We start from the raw sequence: 19,951 nt of genomic DNA, 5'->3' as shown, positions 1-19,951 counted from the left end.
GTATATGCTTCCAGAGACCTCCTGACCTAGCACCAGCAGCGAGTATGCTCCCTAGTTGGAGAACAACTAGGGTAGGTTATTTCGGTTTTCCCAGAGAGAACCCTCCATACAGAGGCGGCGCTATGAGCGGCACTCAGCGTGAGGAGGAAAAGTCAACACTGACTGCTTTCGAGCCTAGGAACGTGGTGGCATTAAACATGTAGAGAGGTCACCTGGGCCTGGTTTGAAGAAGAAAGAGAAGGTAGAAGAGAACAGAAGTCTGAGAAACTGGCAGGCATCCAGCTGAAGACAGAGTTCGGGGGTTGAGGGGACAGACGGACGTGAGAGAGACTTGGAACTCCATAAAGGGTGGCAGGCAGTTTAGAGCAGGAAAGCACGTCAGAATCCTGAAAGACCGCTGCACGTGTAAAAAGGAGAACGCAGCAGACAGGAAGCCCTGTGCAGAGGAGGAATGTAAGTGGAACTGGGTGGAGGGAGGACGCAGGACAAGGTGTGGTGATCATATAAACGTTTACGGCTGGATAATTGCCGGAGCGTCTCCACTCCAACGGGTTGTGAAGGAGGAGAACTCGAGACGAGATGCTGTCATTGATACTTTATTAATTTGAGGGTGCGTTTTGAGCATTAAGGTCAAGGAGCAGAAGAGTGAACTAGTGGAAAGAAAGTAAAGGCAAGAAATTGAGCCTAGAGCAGTGATGTCCAGTACAGCAGCCGCCTAGCCACATACAGAGCCTGCTGAGCGCTCAAAACGTGGCTTATGTGATTGAGCTAAAATTCTGATGTTATGTGCTTTTGGTTCATCTAAATACAATTAGCCACATGTGGCTAGCGACTGCCTGCTGTGTTGGATAGTACGATTCTAGGTGTTTTAGTTTTGGGGCAGAAAGAGTTGACGCAGAGAAAGGCTTCTTACAAAAGAGAGAGGTATGCGAGAATAGATAGATGTTCGGAAAAAAGTGAGGTCTTTTACTTCCGGTCGCCTGTCTCTCTCCCTGGGCATGACTGGTGTGAGGGAGGACGGAGCCAGCAGAGCAGAGTGAAATTTGAAACAGTGTGTGGTGCTCAGTTCAGTCTTCCATTTAATACAGAAGCCATCCTGTTACTGGGGCCTGGACTGGCTATGGAAATGGGGTCAAGAAGCCGCGTTGGTAATCCCAGAGCAAAGCTCTTGATCTCTTCAACTTTTCCCTCTTAATTCTTTTTTCTTTTTTTAAGTTTACTTATTTATTTTAAGAGTGAGAGAGAGAGAGCGCGCGCGCGTGCACGTGCGTGAGCAGGGGAGAGGGAGAGAGAATCCCAAGCTGGCTCCATCTGTGCCGAGCCCAAGACCGGGCTCAAACTCATGAACTGTGAGATCGTGACCTGAGCTGAAATCCAGTTGGATGCATAACCAGCTGAACCACCCAGGGGCTCCCCATCTTAATTTCTAAGGTTGAATCACAGGCTGGTGGGTTAGAGTCCTTTTCTACCCTTCCTTACCCTTGTTCGGATGAGGCATGACACGCGGTTCAGGAGCGTTCGCTGTCCTGTGGTTTTGGGCAGCCTCGTCTTAGCCCTGCCCAATCTCTTTCTTTCTCTATGGTACTGCTTGACCACTCCCCAGCTTTAATATTAGGGAGAAGTTAAAAAAAAAAAAAAAAGCAAAATCTGTTCTTTCTCATCTCTTGAACTGTGAGGCTTTAAAGCAGGTATTGTTCCCTTAAGCATCCCCACTCCCCTTTCCTGTTACAGAATGAAATGGCCCTGATTCAGACCAGTGAGGCCTAGGGATGTGTAGCATCCATGGGATTGTTCCCTAATTAACTGGACGTGGCTAAAAGGAACATCAGACCAAATGGATTCTGTGGCTTGCCTTTTTTGTTTGTTTTATTTTGCTGTATCAGGGAACCAAGAACTTTAATGAGCTGGTGTCTGATCCTGAAGTTTTAATCACTAGAGATTGCAGAGTTAGAACCCTTATTACTGTTACTGAGTTCAAGCCGAGAGCATGACCACACTTATTTTCTGGCCTCATACAGTTCTTAGGGGACTATGTGCTCTAGAGCTTAATCAGGCAAGAAAATGCTTCCACTTCTCTCTCTCTTTACTTCTTCCCTACATGGAACAAAACCCTCATTGACCAGGCCGTTGTGAGGGATAAGATTCTGATAATACCCTTCTTCCCCAAGACAGGAGTGGCAGTCACACTGTCTTGGATGTGGTTGCTCCTGAGGAGTCAGGTGGTACTCCTGCCACAGAAAGCTTAAGAAATGAGAGTTCAGGGGCATCTGGGGGGCTCAGTTGGTTGTGCGTCTAACTTCAGCTCAGGTCACGATCTCACGGTTTGTGAGTTCTAGCTCCGCGTCAGGCTCTGTCCTGAGAACTCAGAGCCTGGAGCTTGCTTCAGATTCTGTCTCTCCCTCTCTCTCTGCCCTCTCCTGCTCACGCTCTCACTCTCTCTCAAAAATAAACATTTAAAAAAAGAAAAATAAGAGTTCAATAGAAATTTGAACCCCTGAGTTTGTCAGAGAAGCCCCAGTGAATAAGACAGGTGCAGTCGTAGACCTCACGGAGTTTCTGGGCTAGTGTGGTGGTTCTCAACGGTGGATAATTCTGGGATGTACAGAACAGTCCCACTTAGTGCTGTCTCCTGCCCAACATGTGTGTGCAGCGTCCTCTAGTTACTGCCCCCATACATTTCCAAATTTCTTTCCAAGGGGAGAGAAGGGGCAATAATTGTATACGTATAAGAACCACTGCTTTAACGAGACGTGCAATTCTAAATGTTTGCTCCAGTTCTGCCTTTTAGTACAACTATTATTTTGGTTATTCCCTCCCAGCATCATTTTGTGTGTATATGTATGTTTTCTGTTTTGATGGTGTTCATAAAGTGGCAAATCTTATTGGGACCATACTGGCCATCATCTTCCAGGTAGAACTGGAGAAAACCTGCCCGGAGGGCAGCGTGCCAAAGCACTGCACCTTGACCGTGGGCACAGTCAGCCCACAGATGCAATTGATTTTAAGACAGAAGAGGGGCGCCTGGGTGGCTCAGTCGGTTAAGCGGCCGACTTCGGCCCAGGTCACGATCTCGCGGTCCGTGAGTTCGAGCTCCGCGTCGGGCTCTGTGCTGACAGCTCAGAGCCTGGAGCCTGTTTCAGATTCTGTGTCTCCCTCTCTCTGACCCTCCCCCGTTCATGCTTTGTCTCTCTCTGTCTCAAAAATAAACGTTAAAAAAAAAAAAAAAAGACAGAAGAGTATGTCTTGGGCTTGCTTCGGCGGCACATAACACTAACGTTGGAAAGGTGGAAGAGGGTGGGTCTTTATACTGAGGTCCTGAGACCATTTTGGAACAGACTGAAAACACTGGAAGAAACTTATTTGTGAACTTGAGAAACTGGTACTAGTAGACCAGGAAGGTCTGTCCCTAAGTTCCCATCATGCCCGTGCTCGTCTGATGGATTTGGTTTCTCCCTGCCCCCTCTTTAAGGTGTGCTGCAGGGGGGAACATTCAGCTACAGTCAGTGTTTTGGGCACTTAACTATTTATATCGGGAATGCTTTCGGTTCTGAGAAACAGCTTAACTGTAGCTTAAATAAATATGGGACTGACTTTTTTTCTCCTGCAACAAGTCAGATTTGAGCAGCTGTGGCCGGGGGTAACTGTGTTTCTCTGACTCTCTTGGCCCTCTTGTAAGTTTGAAATCTGCAACTCTCATCCTCACATCCGTGTTCAAGGCAAGAAAGAAAGCTAGTTTCCCCAGAAGCTTTCCAGCAGATTACCCCTATATCTCATTGGCCAGAACTGGATCCCTAACAGCAAGGGAGGCTGGAAAAGGGAACAGGATAATCTCAGTTCACCTTCCCTGGAGCTAGACACACTGCTGACCCCAACGGGATTGAGTTCTTTTAAAATTTTTTGTTTTTGTTTATTTTTGAGAGAGACAGAACGCAAGAGAGGGAGAGGCAGAGAGAGAGGGAGACAGAATCCAAAGCAGGCTCCAGGCTCTAGGCTCTGAGCTGTCAGCACAGAGCCTGACGTGGGGCTCGAACCTAGGAACCGCGAGATTGTGACCTGAGCCGAAGTCAGATGCTCAACCGACTAGGCCACCCAGTCGCCCCAAATGTCCTTTTTTTGAAGAAATTTTTAAAATATTTATTTTTGAGAGAGAGAGAGAGAGAGAGAATAAGGGGGGGGGAGGGGCAGAGAGAGAGAGGGAGACACAGAATCTGCAGGAGGCTCCAAGCTCTGAGCTGTCAGCACAGAACCCGATGGGGGACTCGAACCCACGAACTGTGAGATCATGACCTGAGCCGAAGTCGGACGCTCAACTGAGTGAGCCACCCAGGCGCCCCCGGATTGGGTTCTTTTAGAAAAGGGGAGGTGGGGTTTTGATTGGATAGGCTCCTATGCTGGGTTTACCACTGAGCGCCTATAACAAGAAGCATGAGGGAGTAGGATTGAATGGATGTAGGGATATTGATCCCAATTTATCATTCACAATGCTGGATCGAATGCTTTTACAGAAAAATGTACCAACTTTTTACCTGAGTTCCTTTCAAACCCTGAATGTTGTAAATATAATTCTTGTAAGCCAGCTGTGCTCCTGCCTTTGCCCTGGGTCCCTCGTCTGTTTTTCAACCCAAGGAGTAAATACCTTTGTGAAATAGATAGATTTTTCCTTCTTAAAGCGTTGTCCTTGCGACTTGTGAGCTTGGATTATTTTATTCCTCTGTTGGTCCTCGCACTGCCTGCCTGCGTCCCACTGCCCTGGGTCTGAGTCCTCCTCGCATCCACAGATGCTTGTGATGTGTACCAGCTAGTCCGAGGTTTCAGGATTTATTTCTGGTATTCCACTAACACCCTTTTTCTCTTTCTCCTCCTGTTTCCTCTTCTCTTGTTTCCTCGCCTCTCTGTTGCTGCTGCAGAGCGCCTCTACAGCCAACTTGAGCGAAACCGAGTGCTCTCTAGCGAGCTGAAGCTAACGCTGCATGATCTGTGTGGCTGACGGGCAGGGCTCCCTCTGCCCGTTAAGCTGAGCTTACGGCTCACACCACTGACCTGGACCCCAGCAAAAAGCTGATTGTTTTTTTGAAAGGCAGTTTTGCCCTAAGCAAATTGCTTTTTAATTGGGGCAGTGAGAGTATTCCTGACTTCCCCACCGCTGTGTAGTGAGAACAGTTGATAGTGTTTCCATCCCTTTTCAAGAGATAATGGATGAAGGAGGGAGGAGCCCGCGAGAACAGAGCAAGGGAACCTGGGAGAGTTTTCTGGCTTCCACCCTTACTTGCTGCTCTTTCCCTGTGTGCCGACTGTAAGCTGTGTTCCCCTTGGCATGGATGTTTTCTAACAATAAAAGGACTGATTGGACAAGATGTCGTGATTGCTTCATCTGCAGGCCCAGAGACGGGCCCTTCTGAGCCGGTGGACAGAAGGGGAGGGAGAGGAAGGGGTGCGGGCCATCAACAGATCTGTGGTTTTGCTTGCTAGGTGTTCAGCTGCTGCTTTTTTTTCCCTGACGTTTTCCTTCTTGTTTCTTTTTGCTGGTTTTATGCTTAATTGTAAGTAGCTGTCGGAAGCTAGTTGTGAGCCGTAGCTCTCCACAAACCTCCGTTGAGGTTTGCTTACGTTTGGTAGTGTTCTTGGCTTCAGGGGCTCTGTGATAGGCTCTGGGGGTCTTTCATTCATCCCACCAGTTGTTCCTCTCCTTTCCATTTTGGAGGAAGCTTATAGCGCATGAAGATCTTGTATTCTCAGGGTGAGACTCTGATGTTTTTACTGGTGGAAACATGCCCGGAACCATGTCAAATAAGTACCGTCCTACGGGCAAAGCCCCGAAGAAAGAATGGCTGATGCTTAAGGCTGCCTCCTTCGGGGACTGCAAACTGAAAGCCTTGGTGGGTGTGGCTATGGGAGGAAATGACTGATAGGTCCCAGCCCCTTCCCCCAGAGGTATAGCCACACCTGCAACTCCAGGGGGCTCGCCAGAGTCCCCTCAGAAGTGGGTGGTGCAGTGGCTCAGGCCTGGCGCCGGGAAGGCGGTGCTTTGGTAGTCTGCAGCCTTCCTGCAGCAGGAGCGATTCTCACGGTGGGCAGACCTTGACCTTTACTTCTAGTTCTAGTAACGTCTCTCCTTTACACCCATTAGATAAGCTGAAATGCACCAAAGAGGAGCACCTCTGTACACAAAGGATGCTGGACCAGACTCTGCTTGACCTGAATGAGATGTAGAGCACCCCAGTCCCGCCCTGCCGCTGCTCCTCCCCCTGACCCTGACTCCGCCTGAGGCCAGCCTGCCCGAAGCTGGCCTGGAAACTGAGGGCTGATCTTTAACTGGAAGTCCGCTTTCTCCTTTTTGCCGCCTCTCCCACCCCAGCCCCTGTATCTTTTTCGCCAAACTGTCTCTGCCTCTCCCCTGAGATTCCAGTTGGGCTTGAGGCCGAGCACCTTTGGGAACAACGTTTAAGGGAATGTGAGCACAATGCAAAGTGTCTTTACAAGCATGTTGTGATGTACACATTTTGTAATTACCTTTTTTTGTTGTTGCTGTAGCGACCCATTTGTAAAACATTCCTAATAATTCCACAGTTCTGAAGCAGCAGTCTTAGTCCTTCCTCACTTGGAAGGTTTGGAAAGTTAACTTTTCAGCCTAACGCACACTGCTCTCTCTGCAGAGGAGGGAGAGCGGCAAGGCCTGCCTGCCTACTGAGGGCCAGAGCCCCGAAAGGTACCCACTCTGGGAAGCTTCGTTGCTCTGTCCAAAGTACCGGCCAAATTAGAAAGGTGATTCCAGGAGGAGTTAGCCAAAAAAGTGTGGCTCAGGGTTTCAGCTTTAAGGTATCTTTGAGCAACTTTAATTTCTTTTCATCAGAAGTGACCAAACAAATTAAGGTGTGAGACCTCTGTCTGAGACCAAATCCTTGTCCTATCCTCACCCCTCTCTCTCCTAACCGCTCACAGAATGGATCATGTCCCCTTTATGTTGAGGTGACCACTTATTTGCTCTCCTGCCTCCTTGAAAGAAGAAAAGAAAATTACGTGTTTGCCACTGATTTAGCCACATGAAACAAACTTATCTCGTCACCCTTCTCTGGGACTGAAGCTGCTGTCTCTAAAAGTGCCACGTCATTGTGCTTTGTGTTAGTGCTGGAGAAATCTTGAATAGCTTACGTACAAAACCGTTTTTAAATTTTATATTATTTTGAAACTTTGCTTCTTTAGGGTTGGGGCACCTTGGCCACTCTGTCAGGCTGAGAACTGTACAGTCTGTGGGCTGACGGTGTGCTGATCTTTTAAAAGTTTCTTTCCCTGCCCAATCCCCCCTTTTGGTGAGGTTTCTGTGAGGTCTGTTAGGTGTGCATCCGGCAGCTTCTTGGCTTACAATGCACTGTCCTTTGGTGTGCTCTCTCCGGGGCCGACTGAGAGAAAGAAACCAATAGTGCAACTGTTTTGATACTGAAAATTGACAACTGTCTTTTTGAAATAAAGAACCAGTCCCTCCAATTCTCAGACCTCCTTGACTTTTATTTACTAATCCAAATGCGCTTTCTCCACAGGAACTATGAGGTTTGAGGTAAAAATCAGATCTTTGTGGGTGGTGGCAACAGGATCTCATAGAGAACACATGCTTTGGAAGCAGACCACCAAAACTGGATTCGAAACTCAGCTCAGATTCTTACTTCTATGTACTGATAGAAATAAGTTGTAAAATAGAGATAATGTGTATTATCAGGGTAAATGTGAACATCAGAAATAATAGTTATATGCAAGGCCTCTTCTAGGTTAAGTTAGCACTGGCGCGTTCAGGGCTTTTCCTTCACAACTGTACTGGTTCCAAACCACGGATTTATTAGGTTCGGTGCTCAACACTGTTCACACGCTGCCCTGTGACAGCCTTTGAGCCGGTAGTCCGTCGGGTATTTGGAGAGCACAGGTTAGTTTAACCAGGAGTGTTTGCTCAGAGACCGGCTGTGCACGTGGACGACCTGAGCCTTGTGGTCGCCGGGGCCTGGCATTTACTGCACTCTGGCCTTGAGGCTGGACACGAGTCCGACTCCTAGTAAAAAAGACACAGCTCCCTTGACAAAGTCAGCTGTTTATGCCAGAGACTGCAAATTTTTTTCCATTTATAGGCACCGACCAATGCTACCTGGAAATTACGGCCAAAAAAAACCCACCGAAACTTTTTTCTGCTAGGAGCCGAACACAAGGTAGGCAACGGAAGAAATTAAACTGGGAGAAGTTAGCCCTTCCTCGACATTTTGCTCCTTTCTTTGCGGCCAAAATTTAGGGAACTTGCCCCCCCCCCCCCCCCCCCCCCCCCCCCGAGCACGTGGCAGGCTTCCCGCCTCCCGTTGCCACGTGCCCCTCCCTAGCGCTCCCACAATTCCCGGCCGGGAGGAGGCACCGCCCCCTGTGGCGTCGCGCCCGCGGATTGGCCGGCGCCGGCGGGCCGCGGCCTCAGTCGAGCTGAGGCGCGGAAGCGGCGGTCGCCATGACGGACTCCGGGGCCTCGAGGCCCCGACGGAGCCGGCCGTTTATCGGCCGGCCCACGCCCCGCGTCGCGCTGCTGCTTCAGTGTCTGCTTGGGACCCTGGCCAACAAGCTCAACGTGCCGCAGGTGTTGCTCCCCTTCGGCCGGGAGCCGGGCCGCGTGCCCTTCCTGCTGGAGGCGCAGCGGGGCTGCTACACCTGGTGAGGGGGGTGCGCGGGCTTCCTGTGGGGGCCCTGCCGCCGGGCCCGGGGACGACTTCCTGGGAGCGGGGCGCCTGCGGTGGGGGGGGGCCCCGGCCACTCGCCCCGGGCGGCTCTCGCTCCGCGAGGGATCCCCGTGCGCCACTGCGTTACTGTGTTCCGCGCCGGCAGAAGGGGGAACTTGGGGGACGGGAGGAGGGCCCCGCTGGGTGGCCAGGACCGCCCCCTGTGCGACGGCGTGTTTCAGGGGCGACTAGCCGCGCGGGGGCTGGGCGGCCGCGACGTCGCCGGGTGCGAGAGCCTCGCGGACGTGTCCGGGCGCCGCTGCGGCCTGAGCGGCGCCGGGGTCTGCGCCGTGGACGCCGCTCACCTCCCGCTCGGCGGCCCGGGGCCTTCGCGGCCTCGTCCAGGGTGAGGCAGGGAAGCTCGGCATCAGCGCCCCAAGAGGAGGTTTCTGGGTCTTGGCTTCGTTGGGTTTCGTTTCGTTTCGCTTCTTGTTGCTGTTGTTGGAGTTGGACTCCGACCTCCTCAGTTAGGCGGCCTTTCTACCTCAGCAGCCCGCTTACATTGGACCGAAACACGTTGCTCAGAGCAGGAGAAATCTCCGCCTCTCGTTATTGGGCACACATCAGTGTGTTTACAGACCGGGGGGACACTATGGCAATCTTCTTTTATTTTGTTTTTAAATTTTATTTAGAGAGAGACAGCGGGGGAGGGGAGAGAGTGGGGGAGACACTGAGAGACGGAGAGAGAAGGTCTCAAGCAGGCTCCACACTGTCAGTGCAGAGTTCGTGGCAAGGCGAGAAACCCATGAACCTGGGGTCGTGACCTGTCCCCAGATCAAGAGTCGGGGGCCCAACTGACTGAGCCACCCAGGCGCCCCTGTAACAATCTTATTTGAAATATTGACGGAGGAACATAATACTTGTATAACTTTGCACAGGGGATCTTTAGGGAAGGTTCTCATCAGTCTCTCACTGAAATCTTGTGTCTCTGAACACGGTTCCTATTTTAAAGTGTCATTCACATGCACCTGATTAAACGTGACATGGGAAAACTGTAAGAATCTGTGTTCTGCTAAAAGTTCATTTTAACCCACATTCTTATCTCCAACCCTGAAGTATTTTATTCTGGCAGGCATTCTACCCATCATGACGCAGTAACCGTTGAGCCTTTATATGAAAATGGCACCTTATGTTCCCAAAAAGCTGTGCTCATTGCTGAATCTTCCCAACCGATACGCCTCAGCAGTATTATTCTTGCTCGAGAGATAGGTACGTTGAGAGAAAACACATTATGAAATTGTTCGTCTGGAGTAGAATAATCTGATATCCTTTATACACGATTAATACAGATGGCGCTTCAAATAGAAAAAAGCATTCTGCAGTGTAAACCCTAATCATGGCATCCTATTCTGTGACTTTTTTTTTTTTTTTTTTTTTTTTAATCTAGCACCTGGCGTGGTGCCTGATACAGAGTGGAAACCGTAGTTATTTGAATCAATAAAGGAAGGAATTACTAATTGGAACTAGCGTGATTGTGTTAAGGTCTGAGGTGGGTCTTGAATGAGGCAAAAGGTAGTATGAAAACAAGTGCTTCTCAGTGTGGTCTGCGAACCTGTGCCATTGGCATCATCAGTATCGCCTGGAATGTTGTTAGAAGGGTAAGTCCTTGGGGTGCCGGGCTGGTTCAGTCAGTGGAGCGTAGGACTCTTGATCGTGGGTTGTCCCACGATTGATGTAGAGTAGAGATTAGTTAAGAATAAAATCTTAAAAAAAAAAAAAAAAAAAAAAAAAAAAAAAATGGAGCGTCTGGGTGTCTCAGTCGGTTAAGCGTCCTGCTCTTGGTTTCAGCTCAGGTCATGCTCTCACAGTTTGTGAGTTTGAGCCCCAAGTTGGGCTCTGCGCTGACAGCGTGGAACCTGCTTGGGATTCTCTCTCTCTCTCTCTCTCTCTCTCTCTCTCTCTCTCTCCCTCTCTCCCCCCCCCCTCTCTCCCCCTCTGTCTCTCTCTCCCCCCTCTCTCTCCCCTTCTCTCCCCCTCTCTCTCCCCTTCTCTCCCCCTCTCTCTCCCTCTCTCCCCCCTCTCCTTCTCCCCCCCCTCTCCTTCTCCCCCCGTCTCCTTCTCCCCCCTCTCCTTCTCCCCCTCTCTCCCTCTCCCCCTCTCTCCCTCTCCCCCTCTCTCCCTCTCTCTCTCTCTCCTCCCCTGCACGTGCTCGCTCTCTCAAAATACATAAACTTGGAAAAAAAAAAATGAAATCGTTAAAAAAAAGGAAAAGAGGTATAAATTCTTAGACCCCAGTTTAGATCTGCTGAATTAGAATCTCAGGGGTGAACCCAGGGAATTAACAACCTCTCCAGTGATTCTCATGCACACTAAAGTTTGGGAGGCACTGCACCATTCTGTTTTAGACCAGAGCGGCTGGAGAAGTGCTATCTGTACCCCAAATCAAAGCAAGGCTTTTTGCAGCCTAGAGTTTCTGGCACTTCATTGCTATAATGATAGGCCAGAAATATCTGTATAGTTTTAAAGTATTTTGATAAGTGTATGTCTGTACTGTGTTATTAAAGAGAAGTTCACGGGGCGCCTGGGTGGCTCAGTTGGTTAAGCATCCAACTTCGGCTCAGGTCATGATCCCACAGTTCGTGAGTTCGAGCCCCACGTTGAGCTCTGTGCTGACAGCTCAGAGCCTGGAGCCTGCTTCACATTCTGTGTCTCCCTCTCTCTCTGCCCCTTCCCTGCTCATGCTGTGTCTCTCTCTGTCTCAAAAATAAATAAACATTAAAAAAAAAAAAAAAAAGAAGTTCACATCGTTTGGCATATCATATTTCATGTGATTGAAGATGCTGTCTATTAGAAACCTGTTTTTTTAAATATACCACTAAGAAAAACATTGCCAACTAAACCGTGCTTTTCTTCACCTAGAATTTCTACTTTATGCCTGTGGAAGAACTCTGACTGACTTAATTAGATTGTTATTTTTATTATGTATCACTATTATGCCTAATAAAAAGGAAAATATAAATAAAATAGACTGGTTAAAATATTTCTTTTTTTAATAGATTTTTAAAAATGTTTTATTTATTTTTGAGAGAGTGCAAGCAGGGGAGGGGCAGAGAGAGGGGGACAGAGGCTCAGATGCAGGTTCCTCACTGACAGGCTGACAGCAGTGAGCATGAACCTCGAGATATGACCTGAGCCAAAGTCAGATGCTCAACTGACCTAGCCATCCAGGGGCCCCCTGCTTAAGATGTTTCTAAAACTATTTTAACATTTCTGCCTCAGATGTAACACTTTTTGGCCGGATATCTTCAACCTCTGTGTTTGTCCCCACAATATCATCTTCTGTGCCATGAAGACTGCTGGGGATGAAGTATTTCTTAAAAGAATCAATTAAAAACAGTAACACTTAAAAGCTGGGGCACATGACTGGCTCAGTTGGAAGAGCATGCAACTCTTTTTTTTTTTTTTCCCTTAAGATTTTATTTTTAAGTTATCTCTATACCCAGCATGGGACCGGAACTCATAACACTGAGTTGCATGCTCCACCAACCGAGCCAGCCAGGTGCCCCAAGAGAGTGTGACTCTTGATCTTGTGGTTGTGAGTTCAAGACCCACATTGGGAGTAGAGATTACTTAAATAAGTAAAACTTTTAAAAAACCCACAACACCTGAAAGCTTTAATATTGGCCTCTTAAGTTAGCTTTGCACTTACATGGAACTGATCTTTTTTTTTTTGTCTCCAGTTATGGAAAAGTGCCTAGTACATCTGAGTTACCACCTTTCTTATCCCATCTCCTTAACCAGTTGATTCCCAGGGGATTAAAGAGTGTACTGCCATTGGCACCAGCTTTTCTTCCTACTACTAATACCCATTCTACAAGTTTTGATGAAAACTTTTAATGTTTTCACATAGGGAATCAATGACAACTGTGTCATGACTGTCTGGCTGACAGCAATTATAACATGTCATCAGTTATAAAAATCTCAATTTCAGGGGCGCCTGGGTGGCTCAGTCGGTTAAGCGTCCGACTTTGGCTCAGGTCATGATCTCGCGGTCTGTGGGTTCGAGCCCTGCATCGGGCTCTGTGCTGACAGCTCAGAGCCTGGAACCTGTTTCAGATTCTGTGTCTCCCTCTTTCTCTGACCCTCCCCTGTTCATGCTCTCTCTCTGTCTCAAAAATAAATAAATGTTAAAAAAATTTTTTTAAAAATCTCAATTTCAGAGATGTTAAAATATCAAAAAAGGAGTGCCTTAGAATCAGTGAAATATGGTTATGAAGATTCTCAAAGATGAGGATCTTTGAGGAATATGTCATGCAAGGCAGCTGCAAATGGATAAAGAAGGATCCCATGGTCAGAAAAGAATTGTTTTGGTCACATAAGCAATTTTTTAAAAAGTTTGTTTATTTATTTTGAGAGAGAGAAAGAGCAAGTGGGGAAGGGGCAGAAAGAGAGGGAGAGAGAGAATACCAAGCAGGCTCCGCACCACCAGTGCAGAGCCCAACATGGGGCTTGAACTCACGAACCATGAGATCATGACCTGAGCTGAAGTCAGACACTTAACCAACTGAGCCACTCAGGTGACCCTTACATAAGCAATTTTTAATGTCATTACTCTTAACTCTGTGAATTCATTCTGATATCAAAAGATTCGTTTACACAGTTGCTAGGAAAAATGTCAAATCTGGCTCTCACCTTAATTTTATCTGACTTGTATATGTTCCAAAGTTAAGTATCTTTTAAATCAGTTTTCCCAAATTTGATATTAGTACAGTTGTGTACATAGATGACAAAATGCTCAATGATAAATGCTATTCTCAGTGTCCTACCAGGTACGTTCTCCTGTGAGAGGAAAAGAGCACTCTGAATGGGGGAGGCAGAAGAAGGAGAGGACATTGTGGAAGAAAAGTATATGCCTAAGAGAGATTGTTCATTCATGTTTAGGTGCTTAGAATTTTATGTTTTTGTTGACACTGTAGTAAAGCAAATTAGTGGCTAGGACAGAGATGATGGGTAGAGGTAAGAGACTTGAGGTGGGTGGGCGTGTTTTATTTGGTAAGAGTGCTAGATTTCTTTTGATTTTTGTTCTGTTTTGACTGGGTGCTACCTCCATTTGGTAAAACCTTCAAAGAATATACAAAGTTATATGGTGAAAAGTAAGCCTCTGATGTCATTTGTTCAAGAGGCAGCCACTTTTCTGTATCCTTCAGAGGCCGTCTGAATATATGAATATGCCATTTTCTCGTGGGAAATCTAGATTTTTAACCTTAGGTAAAGGACAACTAGAGGAGTTTGAAGATGAAGGCATGATTTTAGCTTACTTGGAGGATAAAGAAAGGGTCAGACAACTGGATGATTTTGGTGTGGGTAGAGAATATAGGGTGAGCAGTACTTTTTGTGCTATGCTCAGCGTGTTGGTATTCTGTAAACTAATCAACTTACTAGTTGATTAGTTGCTGCAGTGGATTATAATTGTATAATCAAGAGGAATTGATTGGGGAGCTGGGATGAATATGAAAGTCAAGGCAGGAAATATTTACCGTTTCTGCTCCCTCTTTTTTTTTTTTTTTTTTTTTTTTTAAGTTTATTTATTTTGAGAGAGAGAGAGCACAAGCACAGGAGGAGCAGAGAGAGAGGGAGACAGAGAATCCTAAGCAGACTCCATGCTGTCAGCACAGAGCCTGATGTGAGGCTTGAACTCATGAACTGTGGGATCAGGACCTGAACTAAAAACGAGAGTCAGACGTTTAATCGACTGAGTCACCCAGGTGCCCCAACTCCTTTTTTTGTTCCTGGCTCTGCATCCCTTTGGTTCTTGAATACTGGCTTCATTCTCTTATTTTTTTCTTTCTCCTTCATCTCCCTGGGTCAATTTTTCTTTCTATCTCATTTGTGTTTCTTTCATTATTACCTTACTCCTGTGTGTACCTGAAGTAATATGGACATGTAGATAAGAATATTCATTATATTATCTAAAAAAGTTACTCATTTCTTTTTATATTTAAAAGAGGTAAGTTGAAGGTATGATATTTCTCTTAATCTCTCTAAATTTATCCATAAATCATACAGGGTAATTTCTTTTTCTTTATGGTCAGTGGCCAGGTATTGAAAAGCTTTCTCCTATAGAAGTAGTCAGATGGGTAGTCATTGTGTGCATAAGGCCTTTCATATATTTTATGTACGGTCACACTGCTTTGGACCTACCATTTCCCTACGTATTTCTCCACGGAAGAAAAGTATTTAATTACCCATTTAATTAGTGCTAGATTATGCAGTGCTTAATTATCTAATGTATATTACCTAAGGTCACCTTCTTTCCTTTGCTGTCCTTGGAACACTTCCTTAATGGTGTGTTTTTACCAGCAGATCCCATGACATTTCTGCTTTGATCATAGGTCCCATATCTTGGTCTTCAATTCTTTTAACATCAGATCTTTTCAATTAAATATTAGGTAAAAGATTAATCAATTAAGTTTTTAAAAATAATTTTAGTTTATTTATTTAGTTAAACTTTTCTTAATGTTTATTCATTTTTGAGAGAGAATGCGAGTGGGTTAGGGGCAGAGAGAGAGGGAGACACAGAATCCGAAGCAGGCTCCAGGCTCCAAGCTGTCAGCACAGAACCCGACGTGGGGCTCGAACTCAGGAGTTTTGACATCATGACCTGAGCCGAAGTCGGACGCTCAACCGACTGAGCCACCCAGGTGCACCCCAGTTTTAGTTTATTTTTAAATGTCTGCTTATTTATTTTAAGAGAGAGACAGAGAGTGTGAGTGGGAGAGGGGCAGGGAGAGAGAATCCCAAGCAGGTTCCACACTCAGGGCAGAGCCCAACTATGGGGCTCAGTGCCACAAACCATGAGATCATGAGCTGAAATCAAGAGTGGGACACTCAACTGACTGAGCCACCGAGAGCACCCGTAAAATAATTTTAGATTTATAGAATCCATGCAAAGATGTACAAAGAGTTCCTCTATACCCTTCACCCAGTTTTCTTTAATGTTCTATGTAATGTACTTTTTTTGCTCTAGGATTTAAGACACCACATTACTAAACTAAGTTGTCATGTTTCCTTTGTCTCCTGTGACCTGTGATAGTTTCTCATACTTTCTTTGTCTTTCATGACATTGGCACTTTTAAAGAGTATTAGGTATTTTGTAGAATGTCTTTCAGTTTGGATTTATTTGATGTTTTTTTCATGATTAGATTGGCTTATAGATTTTTAGGAGGAAAACAACAGAAGCAAAGAGCCCTTCCAATGCATTATGTCAGGGTGTACATGGTATCAACATGATTTATCACTAGTGATATTAAGCTTGATCACTTGATTAAAGGTAGTGCCTGTCAGATTTCTCCACTGTAAAGTTACAATAAGTAACTTTCCATATGCTATTCATTAAAAATCATCACTAAGTTTGGTCCACATTCAAAAGAAAAGAAATTAAGCTTCACCTCCTAGAGGGAGGAGTGTCAAAGAATTTGTGTGGAAGTTATTAAACCACCATAGTAACTAATAAATACTTGAGAGAAGCTTTGATATATCTTGTTTGTTTTTAAAGTTTCACGCATTAATTTATTTTTTAAAAAGTTTTTTTAACATTTATTTTTGAGAGAGAGACGTGGGGCTCCGAACTCACGAACTTTGAGATACGACCTGAGCCAAAGTCAGATGCTTAATCAAATGAACTTTATTTATTTATTTTGAGAGAGAGCTGAGCGCACAGTGGGAGAAGAGCAGAGAGAGAAAGGGAGAGAGAGAATCCCATGCAGGCCTGCGATGTCAGCTCGGAGCCTGATGTGGGACTTGAACTCACGAACTATGAGATCATGACCTGAGCCAAAGTCAGATGCTTAACCAACTGAGCACCCAGAGCACCCCTGATGGGGATTTTCTATTTCCCTCATCCTTTCCACACTTTAATAGCATTCTTCTGTAAGGAAAATAACCTACATCTTACAAACGAGTTCCCATTCGTTCATTCATTATTTATATAAGTATTGACTCATGGAAATTTATTTTTGGTTTATAATCCAATATTATCAATAATTTATTTTGTTACTTCTTTTTTCTGGCTGTTGGCCACTGGGAACTCTGTCAGATTGACTCCAATGTCCTTTGGGCTTGCCCAATCTTAATTAAATAATTAGTTTTAGTACTTCCTTACTTTTAGCACCATAAGATGAGCCAGGCTCATCTTGTATTTTCCCTGACCAGCCATTTCCTGAGGAAGTTCTGGTTCTTTTTGTTAGAGAATTGTATTTAGAAACCAAGATCTCGGTGCTAATGTACTGGTTGCTACTGTAGTGTCATAGTTTCTAAACCCTCTCAGGGGACAGTGCTAGGAAATATATGTATATACACTAACCCACATATATACATTGATCTGTTTACTTCTGTATCCATTTATCTGCATATAAACTCAAACGTGAGTTATTGATATCTTTGGTTCTAATCCTGTACCACAGCATAATTTCTTTGCTAGTGAGAAACCTGCCACTCACTATCTACAGTATATTTACTTATTTACTGAACTTCGGTGTAAATATAAAGTAGTTTTGGTGTGATTAAATCAAGTTTTGTATTTCTCATGAAAGGAAGGCTAGCTTTGTGCCTGAAGTAGCATATTTTGATGCTCCTGGGGCTGTTTTGAAGGGCACTTGCCTGTGTTACCTAAGAAACATTTCCCTTTGATTTAAAAATTCCGTAAAAGCAGATCCACAACTAGGGACAGAGTTTACCCGTGATGTCCGTTGGTAATTTTGGGTATTTGCAGTGGTAGTTACTTTGCTTTTTGTTTCTTGTAGATAAAGCCGAAACTAAAAATGTAGAGTTTAAAGCAGCAGAATGAGGGATCTATGTAGGCAGCTCTCTAACCACATGGTAAATATGAGAGGTGGGAATATTGTTAAAAGATCGTACAAAATAATTTTTGTTTCATTCTCAATTCATTCTGTACTGTTTCTATTCGTTGTTTCTGAATTTCATTATGGCTATATTGACTGGAACTGTGGTTGGGTCTAATACATTGTTTCCAGGCTTTTTAACCTCATAGTCTAGAAAAAAAACACTAGAAATAGAGAAATTTATTGGCAGGACATATGGTTGTCACCCTTTTACTTTCCTAAATAAATACATTAAAGAAATCTATTACCATGATTTCATTAAAATTTTTAATACTTCAGAGCTCGATAGAATATAATAATAAAGTATATTCCTTTTATTTTATTTTATATTTTATTTTTTTAAAGATTTTATTTTTAAATAATTTCTTACACCCAACATGGGGGCTCAAACTCACAACCCCAAGGTCAAGAGTCACATGCTCCAATGACCGGGCCAGCCAAGTGCCACTAAACTATATTCCTTTAAAGTGAATGCATGTAATTTTATTACTCACTATGTTAAAATTCGTACTTTTTCATTTTTCCATGACTGAATGGAAACATCATTATAGATCAGTATTTGAGAACTACTGTTGGTCTATTGTCTCTTATAAATAGTGGCTTTTGTATTTTTTCATTGTGTTCTTTTCTTCCACAGGTTGAAAGCAACTGTTATAGCCTTTCTTCTTTATAATATAGAATAAGCCTTTGTGTGTTTGAGACATTGAATAGGTTCATGACCTATTGAATTAAATTCTCAGTTTTTGGGTTCATCATAGTGACTGACCACGAACTGCGCTGCGATGTTAAGGTTGATGTGATTCACAGCATTGAAATTATATCTCGAACCCGGGAGCTCTATGTAGATGATTCACCACTGGAACTGATGGTGAGGGCATTGGATGCGGAAGGTAAAGGACTTCAGAGGAGTCAAGAAAATTACCTAAAATAATGTAATACTTCCTCGTGTTTGGCACTTGGAAAAAAGCAACTTGAGACATAAAAGGAGATTAGAAATCGTAATTATTTTTTATGTGAAGCTCATGCCCGTGAGTGTGGTTCAATGTATTTGCTACATTACTTTCATAAAATGTTTCTGCTTATTTAATTATTGGTTTATCTCAGAAGTTTTTAACCAGTCCAGATTCTGCCACTGAGCTTCTGCTAGTGGTGCCTAGGTCAGCCATTAAGAAGTATATAATTTTTCTTTTTTTTTTGGAATTTATTACTAGCTCTGTTTTGATTAGTCTACTTTCTTTTTTTTTTTTTTAATTTTTTTTTTTTTAACGTTTATTTATTTTTTGGGACAGAGAGAGACAGAGCTATGAACGGGGGAGGGGCAGAGAGAGAGGGAGACACAGAATCGGAAGCAGGCTCCAGGCTCTGAACCATCAGCCCAGAGCCTGACGCGGGGCTCGAACTCACGGACCGCAAGATCGTGACCTGAGCTGAAGTCGGACGCTTAACCGACTGAGCCACCCAGGCGCCCCTGATTAGTCTACTTTCTATAGGCTACGGGGAATTATGTGTAAACCTACGAAAAAGTCTTATAATTTTATTTTTCTTGAAACTGATTTTATATTGCTTCTAGTATACTATATTAATGTATAATATGGTATTTAAAACATTTAAATTTATTGCCACACTTTTAAAAAATTATTCATTTTGAGACAGAGAGCATGAATGGGGTGGGGCAGAAAGAGAAGGAGAGAAAGAATTCCAAGAAGGTTCTGGGCTCTCAGCACAGAGCCTGACACAGGGCTTGATCCCAGGACTGTGAGATCATCATCTGAGCTGAAATCAAGGGTCAGACACTTAACCAACTGAGCCACCCCGGTGCCCCTGTTGCCATGCATTTTTGTAAGAGTAATTTTTTAAATCTGAAAAATGAATGTATTATAAATATTTTGGAATCTAGTTTTTATAAAATGTTGGAGGGACTGGGGGTTGGGGATGCCTGTCAACCCTGACGTAGACCTTAAGGTGGCCTTTATGTAGAAAGGAACAGAAAAAGTGGCATAACTTTTGTCAGCCAGAAGTTGATCAACTTGAGTCCTTTCTACATTCAGAAAATTTGTGTAGCAACAGCACTTTTGTTCATGTAGGGATCTTCCTGGTATATGTGTTTTAATTCATTATTGATAGTGCTTCTATTTGTTAATGGAAGAGGCCTAAAAATAATTTTAAAGTTAGATTTCTCTTTCTTGTTAAAGATACCTGAATATTTTTGAATATGTGATTCTGTCTTGTCTGCTTTTGGCTTGCTCTACAGGAAATACTTTTAGTAGTTTGGCAGGGATGATGTTTGAGTGGAGCGTTGCCCAGGATAAAGAATCAGCAAGAGAAGAATTGTCTAGCAAAATTAGGTAACATTGAAACCAAACATAAACCATC

The 19,951-nt window shown here is 44.6% G+C and overlaps 2 protein-coding genes across 20 annotated transcripts in view; both read left to right on the top strand.

Annotated features, from left to right (window-relative positions):
* TPM3 (tropomyosin 3) overlaps positions 1–7,482 on the top strand; it is a 28,214-nt gene extending 20,732 nt beyond the window's left edge. For 6 of the 10 annotated variants that reach the window (XM_019431229.2, XM_019431232.2, XM_019431230.2 and 3 more), the window contains one exon: positions 6,128–7,482. In XM_019431229.2, the coding sequence (XP_019286774.1) occupies positions 6,128–6,210 (83 nt within the window). In that variant the 3' untranslated portion in view covers positions 6,211–7,482. Of the gene's footprint in view, positions 1–4,907; positions 5,355–6,127 lie in introns of those variants that run through there. The other 4 variants (XM_053908717.1, XM_053908716.1, XM_053908719.1 and 1 more) reach the window with 1 other exon arrangement.
* Positions 7,483–8,431: 949 nt separating this feature from the next.
* NUP210L (nucleoporin 210 like) overlaps positions 8,432–19,951 on the top strand; it is an 87,841-nt gene continuing 76,321 nt past the window's right edge. For 6 of the 10 annotated variants that reach the window (XM_053908675.1, XM_053908676.1, XM_053908679.1 and 3 more), the window contains exons 1-4: positions 8,433–8,673; positions 9,811–9,947; positions 18,319–18,468; positions 19,830–19,923. In XM_053908675.1, coding sequence (XP_053764650.1) covers positions 8,474–8,673; positions 9,811–9,947; positions 18,319–18,468; positions 19,830–19,923 — 581 coding nt within the window. In that variant the 5' untranslated portion in view covers positions 8,433–8,473. Of the gene's footprint in view, positions 8,674–9,810; positions 9,948–18,318; positions 18,469–19,829; positions 19,924–19,951 lie in introns of all 10 variants that reach the window. The other 4 variants (XM_019431222.2, XM_053908673.1, XM_053908678.1 and 1 more) reach the window with 3 other exon arrangements.

This window comes from Panthera pardus, unplaced genomic scaffold, assembly GCF_024362965.1.
Source record: "Panthera pardus isolate Hobbes unplaced genomic scaffold, ASM2436296v1 HiC_scaffold_21, whole genome shotgun sequence".
Classification (NCBI taxonomy): Eukaryota; Metazoa; Chordata; class Mammalia; order Carnivora; family Felidae; genus Panthera; species Panthera pardus.
Note: the sequence above shows the minus strand (reverse complement) of the source record. Positions and strands in the feature narration are given on the sequence as shown.